The following is a 19911-nucleotide window of genomic DNA, read 5'->3' as shown; positions in this document are numbered from 1 at the left end:
TCCACACCAAACAATTTTTTGTGACACCAGCTGGGTGTTCTACAGTGTAACTCAGCTCTGATATTGTCTCCCTGGAAATAACACCAGATTCCAAGGTTAAGGGTATAGTCCCACAAGACACCAGGCCAACTGACTATAGATTGAAGATTCCTGTGATAACCTCCTTGGATTTTTTTTTTTTTAATGTTCATTTATTTTTGAGAGAGTGAGTACGAGTGTGCAAGGGGCAGAGAGAGGGAGATAGAGGACCCAAAGTAGGCTCCCCCTGACAGAAGGGAGCCTGGTGTAGGGCTTGAACTCATGAACTGTGAGATCATGACCTGGGCCAAAATCAGACACTTAACCGACCGAGCCACCCAGGGGCTCCTGATTTGCTAGAGCAGCTCACAGAAATCAGGGAACCATATTTACCAGTTTCATTAGAGGATACAGATGAACATCTAGAGCTTCTAGTCATGGTTTGGTCTGTCTGGTAACCAGCCCTCATCCAGGAGCCCACCTTTGTTTTTATTTTTATTTTTATTTATTTTTTTTAAGTAAACTTTACCCCAATGTGAGGCTCAAACTCATGACCCTGATAGGTGCCCCTAGAGTCACCCTTTTAGAACAAGAGATGCTCCTAGTGCTCTTAACACTTAGGAAATTATGGGGGCTCCTGGGTGATTCCATTGGTTAAGTGTCTGACTCTTGATTTTGCCCCATATGATGATCTCATGGTTTGTGAGTTTGAGCCCCAAATGAGATTCTCTGTCTCCCTCCTCTCTGCCCTGTGATCACCTGCTCTCTTTCTCTCTCAAAAATAAACAAATATTTAAAAAAAAAAAAAAACCACTTAGGAAATTACAAGGTTTATAGGAGCTCTGTGCCAGGAACTGGGGGCAGAGACCAATAGGTTTCTTTTGATCTCACAGGGACTAGCACAAGTATAAAATGATACTCATAAATAATCCATGAAATCAGAAGAAAAAGTCAATATAGAAAAGTACTATTTTGTCAAAATGACAGTAGTCATAAAGGAGAATGAGGGTGGTGTCAGAGAAGGTATTACTTGGATGTGGGGGGACTGAGACAGGTGGCTGTGCTTAAACAAAAGGGATGACGTGGCTGGAGAAGCTGACAAGAGAAGATGAGTGAAGGAAGGGGGTGGAGCATGAGGAAGGATGAGAGGCCCGTACTGTAGAGTGCTGACCAGTGCTGATGGCAGTGAAAGAAGAGCGGGAATGGCCATGTGCCAGAGGTCGTCATTCAGAGCTATCTGATTACTTAGACATTTTACCATGATTCACCTGCGCTTGGCTTTTTTGTTTAATTTGGTAATTTATTGGCTCCAGCCTTATATTTGTGTGAATACTTAAACTTTCATTAGCAGTATCTTACTAGTATTTATTCCACTTACCTGGACTTTTAAATCTATTTCATAAATTAAAGGGATCAGATAAAGTTTAATTATGCTTAATAAAACTTCTGGTTTAGAATTGATAATACAAAGAATTTGTGTACAATTAGTCAAGGAAATGTAGGCATAGAATAAATTGTTTAAATCTTTGTTAATTAAAACTCAGGTCTTTTTATTACCATTTACCAAAATATTTAATAGAATAGGCTAACTTCATAATTAATATAGATTTTAGGTTGAGTTTCTCAGTCATGGACTATTTGAACAGTCTGATTTAGCTGACCTGTGACTAGGGCCAGGCATGGATCTGAGGATAGTGTCACAAGGACATGTGTAAGGAGGTACCTCCTATGTGCTGTCCAGAACTGTCCTGTAGTTTGTTTTGATTTTTAGTGTTATTTGCTCATTTAACTTGAGATTAGATAGTCTTTCTTTATTTCACTTAAAATTTTTTTGAGTACAGTTGACACAATGTTACATGAGTTTCAGGTATACAGCATAGTAATTCAACAACTCTGTATGTTATGCTATACTCAAAAGTGTAGCTGCCGCCTGTCATTGTAAATACTATTATAATACCGTCGACTATATTCCGTATGCTGTACATTTCATCCCTGTGACTTGCACATTCCATAACTGGAAGCCTGTATCTCCTAATCCCCTTCACCCATTTTACCCATTTCTCTACCCCTTACCCTTCTGGCAGCTATCAGTTTTCTGTACTTATGTGTCTGTTTCTCCTTTTTGCTTATTTGTTTGTTTTGTTTTTTAGATCCCAAATATAAGTGAAATCATAAAATACTTGTCTTTCTCAGTCTGACTTATTTCACTTAACATGATACCCTCTAGATCCATCCATGTTGTCACAAATGGCAAGATCTCATCCCTTTTTTTTTTTTACGACTGATACTCCAGTGTTTGTGTGTGTGTGTGTGTCTGTTTGTGTGTGTGTGTACATCATACCACATCTTCATTCATTCATCTATCAGTGGACACTTAACATTGCTTCCATATCTTGGCTATTGTAAATAATGCTGTACGGGTGCCTGGGTTGCTCAAGTCGGTTGAGTGGCCTTCAGCTCACGTCATGATCTCAAATTTGTGCGTTCAGGCCCTGCATCGGGCTCGGTGCTGACAGCTGGGAGCCAGGACCCTGCTTCAGATTCTGTATCTCCTTTTCTCTCTCTTTTTCTCTGCCCCTCCCCTGCTGTGTGCTTGCTCGCTCTCTCTCTCTCTCTCTCTCTCTCAAAAATAAATAAATAAAACTTAAAATAATGTTGCAGTAAACATAAGGATGGGTATATCTTTTCAAATTAGTGTTTTTGTTTTCTTTGGGTAAAAAATGACCAGTAGTGGAATTACTGAACCATACAATATTTGTTTTTAATTTTTTAAGGAACCTCCATACTGTTTTCCACAGTGGCTGCACCAGTTTGCATTCCCACTGATAATGCATGAAGATTCCTTTTTCTCTATATCCTTGCCAACATTTATTTTTTATCTTTTTTATTCTAGCTATTCAGCAGGTGTAAGGTGATTTCTCATTGTGGTTTTGATTTGTATTTCCCTGATAATTAATAATGTTGAGTATCATTTCATGTGTCTCTTGACCATCTGTCTCCTTTGGAAAAATGTCTATTCAGATCCTCTGACCAGTTTAATCTGATTGTTTATTTGGTCTTGAGTTGTGTAAGTTCTTTATATATTTTGGATATTATTCCCTTAACGAATATATCATTTGCAAATATTTTGTCTCATTCAGTAGGTTGCCATTTTGTTTTGTTGATGGTTTTCTTCACTGCAAAAGTTTTTTATTTTGGTGTAGTCCTAATAGTTGATTTTTGCTTTTGTTTTCCTTGTCTTAGGAGACATATCTAGGAAAAAGTTGCTATGGCCAGTGTCACAAATTACTGCCTATGTTTTCTTCTAGGAATTTTCTTGTTTCATGTCTCACAGTTAGGTCTTTAATCCATTTTGAGTTTATTTTTGTGTATGGTGTCAGCAACTCCAAGAAATTAAAATCTTTTGGTGGCTGGCAGCAAATCTAGTGTTCCTACAGAAATTATTTAATGATTTAATTTCTTAAATATTTCACATTTTGATGTACTTACGAAGCTAACAGTTATTTCTTTGTGTCATCTCTGGTATCCTTGCTAGATGAGTGTTGTGTGTATCAAAACTAATGACCAGGGGCACCTAGGTGTCTCAGTTGGTTAAGCGTCTGACTCTTGTTTTCGGCTCAGGTCGTAATCTTGTGGTTTGTGAGTTTGAGCCCCTTGTGGGGTTCTGTGCTGTCAGTGCAGAGCCTGCTTGGGATTCTCTCTCTCCTTCTTTCTGCCCCTCCCTTGCTCACTCAGTCTAAATAAATAAATCAATAACCAACCAGTGATTGATTGCCTTATCAGGCCCTTGCTTCCTTCCTTCAGTAAGTCATTCAACAGATGATTAATTTGTGCCAAGTCTTATCCTAGGAGGTACAATAGTAGATATGGCAGATAAGATCCCTATTCTTATGGAGGGTCAGTAATAGTGGAAGATTAGAGGGAGATAGACAATAAATCAATGAGCAAGAATTTAATAGTAATAATACAATAAAGAAAGCATAATATATTGATAGGATAGAGTGATTTGGCTGGGGCCAGGGGAAACACTAGGTCTTTTGGTCAAGGATAACCTCTCGAATTGCTTCTAAGGTGGAACTTGTATGATGAGAAGTTGCCAGCTGGTAAGATATAGGGGGAGGCTAGTGGGACCAGCCAGTACAAGTGTCTAAGGCTTGAATTGTTGACGGAGTGAAGGAGAGCTAGAGTGGTCAAGCATAGAGATAGAGAATAAGGGCCATGTTAGGAGTAGATGCCAGAGAGGTAAGATCTAGCTGAGGTTTTTAATTTTTTTGTGCTGTGGACCCTAAATAAAGCCTATGAACCCTTCTTCAGAATAATGTTTTTAAATGCATTAAATGAAACACATAGAGTTGCAAAAGAAACCCAGTTATATTGAAATATTGTCATCCAAATATAAAACAAAAATTTTTAACTTTAATTTGAGAGCTAGAGTAAGAGAGAGAGAGCATGCACTAGTGAGGAGGGGGCAGAGAGGGAGGGAGAGAATACCAAGCAGGCTGTGTGCTATCGGTGCAGAGCCAAATGCAGGGCTTAATCCATGAGATAATGACCCAAACCAAAATCAAGAGTCAGTTGCTTAACCAGCTGAGCCTCCTAGGTACCCCTAAAACAAATTCCTGACAAAGAAATAAGTCCTTTTTATTAATGCATTAAATAACATGATTGGAGTGAAGTTCTAACATCTTTAATGGTGGTTTATTGCCTACATTAGTAATGAAAGTTAATGCCAGATACCAGTTAGAGGTTAGAGAAAATAAAGGTGGAATTTATTTCTTTTCTATGTTTATGTAGTATTTTATTTCAAGGGTCTGTAGTCCTTGTGTTAAGACCCTAGAATATTGTATAGGGCTTTCTAGACTGTGGTAACTAGTGAAAAATGGAGTTCATAAAAAACCAATTGATGCCCATCACTAGATGAATGGATAAATAAAATGTGCTATTTTTATGTAATGGAATATATTTGTCAATAAAAAGGAATGAAGTACTGATGCATGGTGCAGCATGGATGAATCTTGAAAACTAACTGAAAAAAAGGCAGTCACAATATCATATCCATTTATGTGAAATAGCCAGAATAGGCAAATCTGTATACCAAAAGTGGATTGCCTGGACTTGGAGGAGTGGCAGGAGGTTGGAGGGGAACTGAAAGTTACTGCTAATGGGTATGGGTTCCCAGTGTTTTGGAGGGCAGTGACAGAGTTCAAAAATCAATTGGCAGTGGTCCCACAAATCTGTGAATAAATAAAAACCATTGATTGTACCCTTTAAAATGGAGAATTGCTTGCTATGTGAATTATAGCTTAGTAGATTTAATTAATTTAATTAAAACATAACCAATTGGGGGGAAAAAAAACTCAGTTGGAAATCAGTGCCTGGGGCTTAGTACAAAATATAGGTAGGGGAAAGAATTCAAGATGTTAGTGAAAGTTTGCAGGATAGGGAGCCAGTGAGCTCAGAAGGGGCCTATTGACTCTGAGAAGAGCTGCAGTAAGGTGGGCCTATATGCTTGAGGGACTAGAGGACATGTTGAGGATGACAGGTTCTGAAGTTTATACAGATATTTCTGTAATAATACCACATGTTTATTCTTGGCATATTTTATTTCAAAGTCATATTAGAAAACATAACAGAACTTATAGAAAAAACAGAGTTAAGGTGGACCTCAAAATACATGAAAAAAATTTTAATATTACTAATTGGGCATCTGGGTGGCTCAGTTGGTTAAGCGTCCAACTCTTGAATTGGGCTCAGGTCATGACCTTGCGGTTCATGGGATCGAGCCCCGCATCAGGCTCTGCAGTGACAGCATGGAGCCTGTTTGTCATTCTCCCTCTCCCCGTCTCTGCCCCTCCCCTATTTGTGCACATGCATGCTTTCAAATAAATAAACATAAAAAAATTGTTAACAGAAGCAGTAGTAAACTTTAATAAAACAGTTGCCTACAGAAGTCTCCATTGCATTTGTACCCAGCAGCAGCATCATGTGACTCTTTGCAGCCTTAAAGTCTAGGGTTCTTGTTACCTCCTTTGAGATGCCCTGTGAGGGCATTTGCTTCTAATAAAGGTCATTTTCACAAAAGTTAAAAATCTGAACCAGGGTAAAGAATTAATAAAAATTTTAGTAAACACCAGCAGATGTTTTTGTGCTTCTCGTGTATTCTCTGCTTTTCCGTGTATCTTAGCATAATGACAAGTACACTGGCCATTAAGCCAGCTACTCTGAGGTCTTCATAGGTTGCTAAGTTTACTCTTCCATTGTGTGACGCTTGCCTTGATCACTTCAAAACATTAATGGGATGGGAAAAAGATGATTTGTGAACCAGTGCCACCTCCACACTTTGCTTCCATCATTCCCCTATTTACCAATAGCATATGAGCTAATTCAGAATAAAGAACCAGGCGTTGAAGCACAACAGACATTATGTGGGCAAAGTGTTGGTTATAGACTGTCTAAATAATGTTTCACACATAGGTACTATTTTCTAAATGTGTGTAGATGCTGTTGTGATTAATAAAACATGAATTCTTAAAACAATTTTGCTGACTTCATAGTAGCTTTTCATCATTTTCTCAATCAAGAGCTACTGATATTTCTAGAAAAGGTTGAAGCAAAATGCAGTATGCTAGAGATCACTTGGAGAATTCTTGTAAAAGAATTTATTGGAGGTCAGAAAAAAAAAAATCCTTGCAAGGTAACCAATTATAATACATGGTAACTATAGCTGGGCTTCTGTTAAGTGTCAAGCATTATGTTAAGTGTTGTGTAGCCTTATCTCATTTATTCCTCTTCTGGGTAGCTATTGTCATTACTCCTATCGTAATAGATAAGGGAAAGGGGCTCAGAGAACATGCTGTAGATCACAGAGCCAGGAGATAACAGAGTTGGGATTGGCACCCAGGTCTGTACTCAGGCCTTTCACACTATACACTTTGTTGCTTCACTTACTCCTTCTGTAATTCCCCAGCATGTGCTCTTAAATAGCATCAAGTAAAGTGCCAGTGTAAATACTTGACCTGATTTAACCTCTGTTAATTGGAACACTGTATTATTAATGGAAATTAGGGATATAAGGTAAGTTAGAGACATTTTAACGACTTTGACTTTGGGTTATTAAATCTACGAAGAAATGCAATTCATTTAGTTGTAATTAATGTCATGTTTCTGCATCTCTAGTGCTCTTGATGAAGGAGATTACAGACAGGCAGGGAAGGTAGTGGTTTATTAGTAGGAAGCTTAGAGAGCCAGATCATTTCCCTTTCTATAAAATAAATACTTAACACATTTGACTTAAATTTACAGGAGTAAATAGTAACTTTGGAGACCCGCTGCACTATTTGCGCTTTTTGGATCAAATGCTGTTTGTTATCTTAGACGAAGTTTTAAAAATGGGACCATTTTGGGGCGCCTGGGTGGCTCATTCGGTTAGCCATCTGACTTCAGCTCGGGTCATGATTTCGTGGTTCGTGGGTTCTAGCCCTGTGTTGGGCTCTGCTGACAGCTTAGCCTAGAGCCTGCTTTGCCTTCTGTGTCTCCCTCTCTCTTTTTCTCAAAAATAAATAAACATTAAAAAAATTTTTAGATAAGAACGTTTTATTATTTTTTGCTTTCTTTTAGGAAAACACCAGAGATTACTCTTGGCAGTTTTTGTGACTCCTCTTATTGATCTTCGTTCTGATTTCTCCAAGTTTCAGGAAATGATAGAAACAACATTAGATATGGATCAGGTATGTAATGTACTCTTTTTTTTTTTTTTTTTAATGTTTGTTTCTTTTCGAAGGAGAGAGAGACAGATTGTGAGCAGGTGAGGGGCAGAGAGAGAGAGAGGGAGACACAGAATCCAAAGCAAGCTCCAGGCTCTGAGCTGTCAGCACAGAGCCTGATGCAGGGCTCGAAACTCACAAGCTGTGAGATCATGACCTGAGCCGAAGTCGGATGCTTACCGACTGAGCCACCCAGGTGCCCTTGTAAGGCACCTTTGAGACAGTGGATGTAAGATTAAGTGATGAGGAAAGTTTGTTTTTGTTTTTGTTTTTTTTTAAGAATTGTTTTAGTGGACGAAGAAAGATTAACAGAGGCAATGAATATTGGGCACAACTGGCTTTGTTAAAGGAAATCTCACAAATAAAAGATTTCACATATGCAATCTAAATTTTGCTTTAATTTCAAGAGAGAAGGGAGATAGTCTCTGGAAAAGAGAAGAGGATAAATGTAGATGTGGAACGTAAGAGAAGGCAACTTCTCTTTTGTTTATTTTCCATGTAGGAAAGTCTTTGGGAGAAGAGGTTAGATTATACGTGTGTCTCCTAAGTAGCTGTTGATATAACTAAAAAGTTAACTGTAGTTTAAATACTGTTTAGTTCCAAATTTCTAATTAGTTGAGGAGAGCTTTTAGACTATAAGTGACCTGTACCTCGGGTCTTTAACAATGTTAAATAGTAATTTATATATATAAATATAAAATAGGAATAGTTTTTGAAGTAGTTGAAGATACCTTTTATGAAAATGAATTTGAAAGCAAAATTTATGAAATGGTAATTTTTACTGTTAAAAGTTTATTTATAGAACAAATTTATTATGGGGCCACTGAATGTAGTGTTTTCCAATTTTGTGACATTAAAAATAATATTTAAAATATTTTCTACACTAAATTTCCTGTCAAAAATGATCATGCAGGGAATATGTGCTCTGATATTCATATTAAGGTAACAGTTCGGTTTGCAAATTATTAGATTCTTTGCATTCTTAATAACTGGATTTGAGTTGTTTGTCCCATGTGATGTCGATTTATTTTGTTTTTATTGAATTGTTAACTGAGGTTTAAAGAAGTTAAACCTCATTTACTCTGTGTTCTTTGGATTTTAGAAGTACATGAATATGTATATATAGGTGTAAATGCTTCACTTTTCTGGGACTGTTTTATCAGTGATGGGCCTAAACAGCCAAAAGACTTGCATTGTTTACCCCTCATTTGGGAAAACTTGCATTTTAGGTATTGTTACCTCTGTAATGTTGCTATGAGTGGAATGATTTAAGGTGTGCAACTTTCAGATCAATGGGAGGCAGAAATACTGCTAAGAAACATCTAATCCCGAAATACCACTGCCTCCCAAGCGGAAGATGTGGCCTTCCCGGTGATTGGGTGGGGTTGGATATTTGTAAACGATGTTTAAATGAAAGCTTGTAGAGGCATAGTTCTTGGAGGTTAACAAAAACTCTTACTAGTTTAGGGATGTGGGGAGGCAGGAATCTAGAGCCCCTCATTGTCACAGCTTAGTTCTGATGAAATGCTGCCGTTGATTTTGCCCTTTGTGGCCAGCTTTATTCTTCTAAAAGTTGCCATGCTTTAATATTGTGGGTCTCAAGCTTAAGCATGTATCAGAACCACTTGGTGGGTTTGTTGAAACAGGTTGCTGAGCTTCATCCCCAGAATCAGATTCTTTTGGTCCGGGGTGGGGTGAAAAATTCACATTTCTCTTTTTTCTTTTTCTTTCTCTTTTTCTTTTTTCCCTTTCTTTTTTGTTTTCTTTTTAAATACAAGTTAGTTAACATAAAGTGTAGTAATGGTTTCAGGAGTAGAATTTAGTGATTTGTCACTTACATATATCACCCAGTGCTCATCCCAACAGGTGCCCTCCTTAATGCCTATCATTCATTTAGCTCATCCCCCCCCCCCCAACATCCCTCCAGCCACCCTCAGTTTTGTTCTCTGTATTTAACAGTCTCTTATGGTTGGCCTCCTTCTCTGCTTTTATTTTGTTTTTCTTGTTTCCTACTCTTTTTTTTTTTTAATTTTTTTAACGTTTATTTATTTTTGAGACAGACAGAGCATGAACGGGGGAGGGTCAGAGAGAGGGAGACACAGAATCTGAAACAGGCTCCAGGCTCTGAGCTGTCAGCACAGAGCCCGACGCGTGGCTCGAACTCATGGACCTTGAGATCATGACCTGAGCCAAAGTCGGCCGCTTAACCGACTGAGCCACCCAGGCACCCCATCTTGTTTCCTACTGTTGTGTTCATCTGTTTTGTTTCTTAAATTCCACATATGAATGAAATCCTATGATATTTGTCTTTCTCTGACTGACTTACTTTGCTTAGCATAATACACTCCAGTTCCATCCACGTTGTTGCAAATGGAAGATTTTCATTCTTTAAAAAAAATATTTTTAATGTTTATTTTTGAGAGAAAGAGAGAGTGAGAAGGGGAGGGGCAGAGAGAGAGAGGGAGACACAGAATCTGAAGTAGGCTCTAGGCTTTGAGCTGTCAGCAACAGGGCCTGATGCAGGGCTCGAACTCATGAAACCGTGAGATTATGACCTGAGCTGAAGTCGGATGCTTAACCAACTGAGACAACAGGTGCCCCAAGATTTCATTTTTTTTTTATGGCTGAGTAATACTCTAGTGTATATACATATCACATCTTCTTTAACCATTCATCAGTCAATGGACATTTGGGCTCTTTCCATAATTTGGCTATTGTTGATAGTGCTATTATAAAATTGGGATGCATGTGCCCCTTTGAATCAGCATTTTTGTGTCTTTTGAATAAATGTCTAGTAGTGCAATTGCTGGGTCGTAGGTAGGGCAGCTCTATTTTTAATTTTTTTGAGGAACCTATACAGTTCTTCAGAGTAGCTGTATCAGTTTGCATTCCTGAAAATTTGCATTTCTAACATGTACCCAAATGATGCTGCCTGTCTGGGGATCACACTTTGAGAACTACTTGCTAATAAAATAAATTACTCCTAATAAATTAGGAGTGTAATCTCATCTCAAAGTGAGCCAAGTGTGCGATTTCCTTTCACCAATTTGCATCCTACTGCAAAGGCTGCGCTCTTGGGCAATCACTGGGCATTATCTGGCCAAAAGTTGGTGTATATAAATTGAGAATGTTCGAGTTTCTTAAAATTTGTAGCCCCTCTGTCAAAGTACAGATCTTCTATTGAAAACCCTGTGCAGCTATCTTTTTATCTGGGTCATCACACTGACAGCCTGTCCAGTAGATGTGGAGGCCTGCCTTTTAGGACCTGTCTTCCTCTCCTGCTCTTGGACAGTTTTAAAAGCTGTCTCCGGCAATGAGCTGTTTGTTTTCCTTATACTCAAGATGTGGGCCACTACTATGATAATTACAAGAAGCAGCAGGATGATAAAATGTTGGATACTTTTGAGGCACCTGGGTGGCTCATTCAGTTGAGCATCTGACTTTAGCTCAGGTCATGATCTTGCTGTCTGTGAGTTTGAGCCCCATGTCAGGCTCTGTGCTGACAGCTCAGAGCCTGGAGCCTGCTTCGGATTCTGTCTCCCTCTCTCTCTGTCCCTCTGCTGATTGTGCTCTGTCTCTCTGTCTCTCAAAAATGAATAAATGTTATTTAAAAAACTTTTTTTGCCTTTTGATTTATTCCCTCTCTCCCTCCCTCTCCTCTTTCTTGCTCTCCTTCCCTCCCTTCATACAATATTCTGACTGCATAGGTCCAGCCCTTGAGATACATAGCTGCTTGACAGCAAATAAGCCAAAACATTCCCTCACAAATGATGATGTACCAAAATACCAAGATATAAATTTTTAAAGTATTTTCTTTATTTGAAGCTTTTCTACTTAATAAAGATAACACATCTGTTAGACAAGTGGAACGGGGCGCCTGGGTGGCTCAGTCGGTTAAGTGTCCAAGTCTTGATTTCGGCCCAGGTCATGATCTCAGAGTTGTGAGATCAAGCCCTGATTAGGGCTCTGCACTAGGCATGAAGACTGCATAGGATTCTGTCCCATTCACTCCATCTCCCTCTCTTTCTCTCTCTCAAAAAAATCCCCAAAAATCAAAAGCAAGTGAAACAAAACTATACGAAGAAGTATAGAGGTGAAAGTGACCATTCTTCCCTCTTCAGATGAACAGTGTTAACAGCCTAATGTGCTTCTTCCAGCTCCATCTTCCTTATTGTGGGTTAAGATGTACTTTTATCTGAAACACTTGATACATATCTGTTAATTTAAACCTTACTGTGATTGTATAAAATAGTTTTTTAGGAGATTTTTTTTTTATTTTTTATTTTTTATTTTTTTTTTAGAGAGAGAGAGGGAAAGAGAGAATCTTAAGCAGACTCCACTCCCAACGTGGAGCCTGACCTCAACTCGGGGCTCAGTCCCACGACCCTGGGATCATGACTTAAGCCAAATTAAGAGTTGGACCCTTAACCGGTTGGGCCACCCAGGCGCCACTTTTTAGTGTCAATTTTTGAATGGTGCTATGGGATTAGAGTGTTATAAGATTTTGTGTCTGGGAAGAGGAGATTTTAGGAAGGCAAGCAGTGTAATTATATTGATAAAGCCTGGGAAAGGAGAGGTCCTTTGTCCTAATTTTATTGCTGTCACTTAAGATTATGACAAAACTTGATTTCTTAATCTGAAAGTAGTTAACTTTATGGGGGAGAAAAAACTTTTTTTTTTTTTCTGCTTTCTTTGGTTCATTGTGTGGAAGTCTGCTAGTTAAACTGATAAACAGATTATTAGCAAGAGAACAGATTTTTGGGTTCACAGAAAAATGTGACTCAAGGAGGCTATTAGAATTTGGGGCTTATGTATTATCTTAGTAGGGGAATGGGAGAGGGAGAAAGGGTACTTCCAGGAAAACAAATGACTTTTACAAGTGATTAATGAGCCCTTGAGAGAATAGATTGAGGATATGATAATTTTTACTTCCTTGGTTATGAAACTCCCTGGGAGGGGATTTAACAACAAATTAGTTCTTTTGGGAGCCTCTGTTTTTAGGGAGATAAGAGAGTGCAGAAACAAAGTCTATTCTCAGATGCTTTCATCTTGGAATAATTTTTATGCCACTATAACATATTCTGAACCCCCCTTCACTGTTAAGTACTGTGTCAATAAGTGAGCTGTGGATTTCCTCCCTGCCCCCAGTAGATTATCTGAGGTTAAACTTAGTATTAGTTAGGACTCTTTATTTTTCACATAACCTAAAACTCACTACACCCTGGCTCATGAAATTAAAAGTCTAGAGATAGGGTAGGCTTTAATTTAGAGTTGCTTATCCACCAGCTCAATAATACCATGCAAAGGACCTAATTTCTTGATCTCGTCTATCTTTTGTGATTTTAATACCAACCTAACGCAAGTTCCTCTTTTGGCCCTGCGTTGAGTATCTACCAGTAGTAATTCACGTAACATTCCTAGGAAGAGTCCTGCAGTTTGTTTTGATGGGACCATTTAAGCAGTGCTTTTGGCCAGAGATCCTAAAATGTGATGATGGGCCTAAGATAGCTAGGGATGGGTTATCCCTCTGTTGCAGGTAAACAAAATGAAAGCTCTACTGGGAAGGGGAAGGAGGGAATGAATGACTGTTGTGTAGACAACCAGCCTTGTCTGCTAAGATAGGGTCCTGTAACTGAAGGCTTTCATGTTTTATGGTGTGATGCTGCCTTTTAAATAAATACAATTCCTACTTAAAACCTTCTCTGGATTCTCTAGGGAATTGACCTGATACAATATCTTCTTTATTCTCAGTTACAAACCTTTAAACTTAGCTTGGGGTTATAAAGTGAATTCAACCCTTCACTGTCATTGTAGATATTTGTAGTGAATTTAGGCATTTAAATTACGTGACTCAGAACTACTTTGAGCAAACCTCAAGAGGATAGCAATCATTTCATGTATGATTCCTGAAAGCTTTCCTCATGTTTTCCAGCTGTGCACTTAGGAGCTCATGTGATGAAGGGAACAGTCATTTATTTATTTATTTTTTAAATTTTTTTTTTTTTTTAACATTTATTTATTTTTGAGAAACAGAGTGAGACAAAGCGTGAACGGGGGAGGAGCAGAGAGAGTAGGAGACACAGAATCTGAAGCAGGCTCCAGGCTCTGAGCAAGCGGTCAGCACAGAGCCTGATGCGGGGCTCAAACCCACGAACTATGAGATCATGACCTGAGCCGAAGTCGGACACTCAACCGACTGAGCCACCCAGGCGCCCCGAAGGGAACAGTCATTTATATGAGTAGTTGCATTATTTCTTTTTTTTTTCTAGGCTTAGCTTCGTATGTAATACTTAAGGTATTTTTGTGTCTACTTTCCATATATCTTATGGAAAGATTTTCTATTTCTGAAGTACATATAAATGTATCTCTACCACCCCCAGGACAAGGTTCAAAATGGCAATGATTTTTCACAAAAAAGTAAACAATTTCAGTTAGATTGGATGATTCAATGAGATGTATTAAATTTTAAAATTCATTTTATACTATATTTGGGTATTTCATCTTTGAATATTTTCTTTTTCTTTCTTTTTTTTTTTTTAAATTTTTTTTTTTTAACGTTTATTTATTTTTGAGACAGAGAGAGACACAGCATGAACGGGGGAGGGCCAGAGAGAGAGGGAGACACAGAATCGGAAGCAGGCTCCAGGCTCTGAGCCATCAGCCCAGAGCCCGACGCGGGGCTCGAACTCGCAGACTGCAAGATCGTGACCTGAGCCGAAGTCGGACGCTCAACCGACTGAGCCACCCAGGCGCCCCTATTTTTTTTTCTTTTTTTAAAATATAATTTATTGTCAAGTTAGCTAACTTATAGAGTATACAGTGTGCTCTTGGCTTTCAGAATAGATTCCCATGATTCATCACTTACATACAACACCCAGTGCTCATCCCAACACATGCCCTCCTCAGTGCCCATCACCCATTTTTCCCTTTCCGCCACCTTCCCCCACCTCCAGTCAACCCTCAGTTTCTTCTCTGGGGAAGAAACCCTATGTAAGAGTGTCTTATGGTTTGTCTCCCTCTCTGTTTGTAACTATTATTTTTCCTTCCCTCCCCCCATGGTCTTCTGTTAAGTTTCTCAAATTCCACATATCAATGAATGAAAACATGATATCTGTCTTCTCTGACTGACTTATTTCACTTAGCATAATACCCTCCAGTTCCATCCATGTTGTTGCAAATGGCAAGATTTCATTCTTTTTCATTGTTGAGTCGTATTCCATTGTTTACATATACCACATCTTCTTTATCCATCAGTTGATGGACATTTGGGCTCTTTCCATAATTGACAGCACTGCTGTCAACATTGGGGTACATGTGCCCCTGTGAATTTGCACTCCTGTATCCTTTGGATAAATTCTTAGTACTGCTATTGCTGAGTCATAGGGTAATTCTATTTTTAATTTTTTGAGGAACCTCCACACTGTTTTCCAGAGTGGCTATACCAGTTTGCATTGCTACTGACAGTGCAAGAGGGTTCCCCTTTTTCCACATCCTTACGAATATCTGTAGTTTCCTGAGTTGTTAATTTTAGCCACTGTGACCAGTGTGAGGTAGTATCTCATTGTGGTTTTGATTTATATTTCCCTGATGATGAGTGATGTTGAGTGTCTTTTCATGTGTCTGTTGGCCATTTGGATGTCTTCTTTTGAAAAGTGTCTATTCATGTCCTCTGCCCATGTCTTCCCTTTTTTTTTTTTTTTTTTTTTTTTTGCATGTTGAGTTTGGTGTTCTTTCTAGATTTTAGATACTGACCCTGTATCTGATATGCCATTTGCAAATATCTTCTCCCATTCCATTGGTTGCCTTATAATTTTGCTGATTGTTTTCCTTTGCAATGCAGAGCTTCTTATCTTGATGAGGTCCCAATAGTTCATTTTTGCTTTTATTTTCCTTGCTTTCTGGCATTTGCTGTGGCCAAGGTCAAAGAGGTTGCTGCCTGTTTTCTCCCCTAGGATTTTACTGTTCCCTGTCTCACATTTAGGTCTGTCATCCATTTCGAGTTTATTTTTGTATATGGTGTAAGAAAGTGGTCAGTTTTATTCTTTTGCATGTTGCTGTCCAGTTCTCCCAGCACCTTTTGCTAAAGAGAGTGTCTTTTTTCCACTGAATACTCTTTCCTGTTTTGTCAGAGATTAGTTGGCCATATATTTGTATGTGGGCCCAATTCTGCATTCTGTATTCTGGTCCATTGGTCTATGTGTCTTTTTTTGTGCCAGTACCACGCTGTCTTGATGATTATAGCTTTGTAGTATGGGCTAAAGCTCAGGATTGTGATGCTTCCAGCTTTGGTTTTCTTTTTCAACATTACTTTGGCTATTCAGGTCTTTTGTGGTTCCATACAAATTTAGGTTTGTTTGTTCTAGCTCTAAGAATGCTGGTACTACTTTGATTAGGATTGCATTGAATGTGTAGATTGCTTTGGGTAGTATTGACATTTTAACAATATTTGTTCTTCCAATCCATGAGCATGGAATGTTTTTCCATTTCTTTGTGTCCTTTTCAATTTCTTTCATAAGTTTTCTATAGTTTTCAGCATACAGATCTTTAACTTCCTTGGTTAGGTTTATTCCTAGGTATTTTATGGTTTTCGGTGCAATTGTAAATGGTATTGATTCCTTGATATCTTTTTCTTTTTTAAATGATTATTTATTTTGAGAGAGACAGAGATCCAGCATGAGTCAGGGAGGGGCAAAGAGAGGGAGACACAGAATCCCAAGCAGCCTCCAGGCTCTGAGCTGTCAGCACAGAGCCAGACGTAGGGCTTGAACTCAAAAATTGCGAGATCATGACCTGAGCAGAAGTCAAACACTTAACCGACTGAGCCACCCAGGCGCCCCTCTTGATATCTTTTTATGTTGCTTCATTATTGGTGTATAGAAATGCAGCCAGTTTTTGTACATTGATTTTATATCCTGCGGCTTTGCTGAATTCATGGATCAGTCTAGCAGTTTTGTGGTGGAGTCTTTTGGGTTTTCTATGTAGAGTATCATGTCATCTGCAAAAAGTGAAAGTTTTGACTTCTTTGCCACTTTGGATACCTTTTATTTCATTTTGTTTGATTGCTGAGGTTAAGACTTTCAAAACTATGTTAAACAACAGTGGTGTGAGTTGAATATTAGTTTTCACATACACTTACTATTGGTATATCTTCTATTATTGGAAAAGTAGTAATATTAGATAACTTTTTAAAAGTGTATTTATTTATTTTAAGAGGATAGAGAGAATCCCAAGCAGGTTCTGTGCTGCCAGCACAGAGCCCGACATGTGGCTTGAACTCATGAACTGTGAGATCATGACCTGAGCTGAAATCAAGAGTCAGATGCTTAACCGACTGAGCCACCCTGGCACCCCTAGATAAATTTTTATTGACAATACTGGGACAGAAAAAATTGAAATAGTTTTTAAAAAGCCACAGTTCCATGATCATACTACAATTAAATGATTATTGTATATGTAAGCTGTAAAGATACTAATAGTATATAAGTGATTCAATATTTTTGTTCTTGGAAATAAATATACATGTAATATATATATAAAGGAAGTATTCATGGGGCGCCTGGGTGGCTCAGTTGGTTGAGCATCCAACTTCGGCTCAGGTAATGATCTCATGGTCCATGAGTTTGAGCCCCACGTTGGGCTCTGTACTGGCAGCTCAGAGCCTGGAGCCTGCTTCTGATTTTATCCCTGCACCTCCCCTGTTTGCTCTTGCTCTCTCTCAAAAATAAATAAAACAGTAAACAAAATTTTTTTAAAGGGAAGTATTCATATTCTCCTACCTAGATTTAATTCTAAATACGTGTTGACATTTTTGCTTATAGTTATCCTTGTTTTCTGTTTTCTATTTTTATATTTTGATTAAACTATAGTTGACACACTATGTTAATATTAATTTCAAGCATACAACTCAGTAGGTAATGCTATGCTTACCATACGGTGCTATTACAATACCATTGACTGTATTTCCTGAGCTGCACTTTTTGTCATCCCTGTGAGTTATTCGTTCCATAACTGGAAGCCTGTACCTCCTACTCCCCTCTACTCATTTTGCCCATCCCGGACACCCCTCCTTTCTGGCAGTTATCAGTTCTTTGTAGTTATGGGTCTGTTTCTGCTTTTTGTTTGTTGGTGGACCTTTAAGTTGTTTTTAACTCTTGGTTATTATGATTAGGACTTTCATGAGCAGTCATGTACTGAGTATTTGAGTATCTGTTTTCAGTTCTTTTAGGTATATATTTAGAAATAGAAATGCTGAGTCATATGGTAATTTTATGTTTAACTTTTTGGGAATCACTAAATTGTTTTCTTTTAAAAAAAATTTTTTTTTTCAACGTGTATTTATTTTTGGGACAGAGAGAGACAGAGCATGAATGGGGGAGGGGCAGAGAGAGAGGGAGACACAGAATCGGAAACAGGCTCCAGGCTCTGAGCCATCAGCTCAGAGCCTGACGCGGGGCTCGAACTCCTGGACCGCGAGATCGTGACCTGGCTGAAGTCGGACGCTTAACCGACTGCGCCACCCAGGCGCCCCACTAAATTGTTTTCTAAAGTGTCTGCACCATTTAACATTCCCATCAGCAATATAGGAGGAATCCAGTTTCTTCACGTTGCTGCTAATAATTATTATTTTTTGTTTTTTGGGGTGTTGTCTTAATAGTGGGTGTGAAGTGATATTGTTTTTGTTTTTTAAGGTTTATTTATTTTTGAGAGAGAGAGAGAGAGAGACAGAGACAGAGTGGGAGTAGGGGAGGGGCAGAGAGAGAAGAAGACACAGAATCCAAAGCAGGGTCTAGGCTCCGAACTGTGTCAGCATAGAGCCTGCCGTGGGCCACAAACCCACGAACCAAGAGATCGTGACCCAAGGTGAAGCCGGACACTCAACCAACTGAGCCACCCAGGTGCTGCCATTATGGTTTTGATTTTCATTTCCCTGGTGGCTAATGATGTCGGGCATCTTTTCATATATTTGGTGCCCATTTATTTGTAATCTTTAGGAAAATGTCTGATCAGATCCTTTGCTCAATTTGAAATTGGGTTGTCTTTTTGTGTTTTGAGTTGTAAGAGTTCTATATATATTCTGGACACTAGACCCTTTTTCTAGGAAATAAATACTTCTTTCTGGGTTTTCTACTTGCCACAAGTTGTTTGTAGTGATTTGCCTTTTTTTTTTTTTTTTTAATTTTTTTTTAACGTTTATTTATTTTTGAGACAGAGAGAGACAGAGCATGAACGGGGGAGGGTCAGAGAGAGGGAGACACAGAATCCAAAACAGGCTCCAGGCTCCGAGCTGTCAGCACAGAGCCCGACGCGGGGCTCAAACTCACGGACTGCGAGATCATGACCTGAGCCAAAGACAGATGCTTAACCGACTGAGCCACCCAGGCACCCCATTCCCTGTTTATTTTTAATATAATTTGTGCCTCCCCCAACATTTCCTCCCTTCCATAGTTTGTTTTTTAAGAGAATCATCTTATGACTTTTAATTTGTATTTTACAAATACAAATTTTACAAAATTTTATTTTGTATTAATTTTTTTAAAGTAGGCTTCATTCCCTGTGTGTAGCCCAATGACCCTAAGATCAAGACCTGCTCAGAAATAAAGAATCTGTCTCTTAACTGACTCAGCCACTCAAGCACCCAACTTGTGATTTTTTTTAAATCCTCTTTTGTGTCATTGCTTTTTTGTTTCATTAATTTCAGTTCTTATGCATTTTTTCTATCTACTTTTTTTACTTTAATTTAGTGTTCACTGTTTTTCCAGCCTTTTTCAGTAAGCATTTAAGATTACACTTTTTTTTCTATATATTTAGCTGAATGTATCCCATAGATTTTAAAGGTAAAATCTCTTACTCAGTTTTAAGAATTTTATTCCCATTATCATTTTTTTAGAAATATATGTTTTTTAATTTGTAAGCTTTTAGTACATATCAGTTTCATAAAAGTTCTCAGTGTACTTGAGGATCACTTGTGCTCCCTAATTTTGGTTGCAGAATTTTCTATATGTCTATTAGGTTAGATAGGGCTTTAGTTGTTTTGTTCACATTGTCTGTATGCTTGCTAACTTTTGATCTGCTGAGTTACTAAGAGAAGTGTGGATTTCTTATAGTTCAGTCCATTTTTGCTTCATATGTT

At 38.4% G+C, this 19911-nt stretch overlaps 1 protein-coding gene across 1 annotated transcript in view; it reads left to right on the top strand.

The window, feature by feature from the left end:
• Nucleotides 1-19911, top strand: part of MSH2 (mutS homolog 2) — an 82657-nt gene that overhangs the window by 39974 nt on the left and 22772 nt on the right. Inside the window, exon 8 of the mRNA XM_040453809.1 lies at nt 7636-7745. Within this exon, the coding sequence (XP_040309743.1) occupies nt 7636-7745 (110 nt within the window). The remainder of the gene's footprint in view (nt 1-7635; nt 7746-19911) is intronic.

This window comes from Herpailurus yagouaroundi, unplaced genomic scaffold (genome assembly GCF_014898765.1).
Source record: "Herpailurus yagouaroundi ecotype Mexico unplaced genomic scaffold, PumYag 210, whole genome shotgun sequence".
Lineage (NCBI taxonomy): Eukaryota > Metazoa > Chordata > Mammalia > Carnivora > Felidae > Herpailurus > Herpailurus yagouaroundi.
The sequence above is the reverse complement of the archived record's forward strand: the minus strand, read 5'-3'. Positions and strand labels throughout refer to the sequence as shown.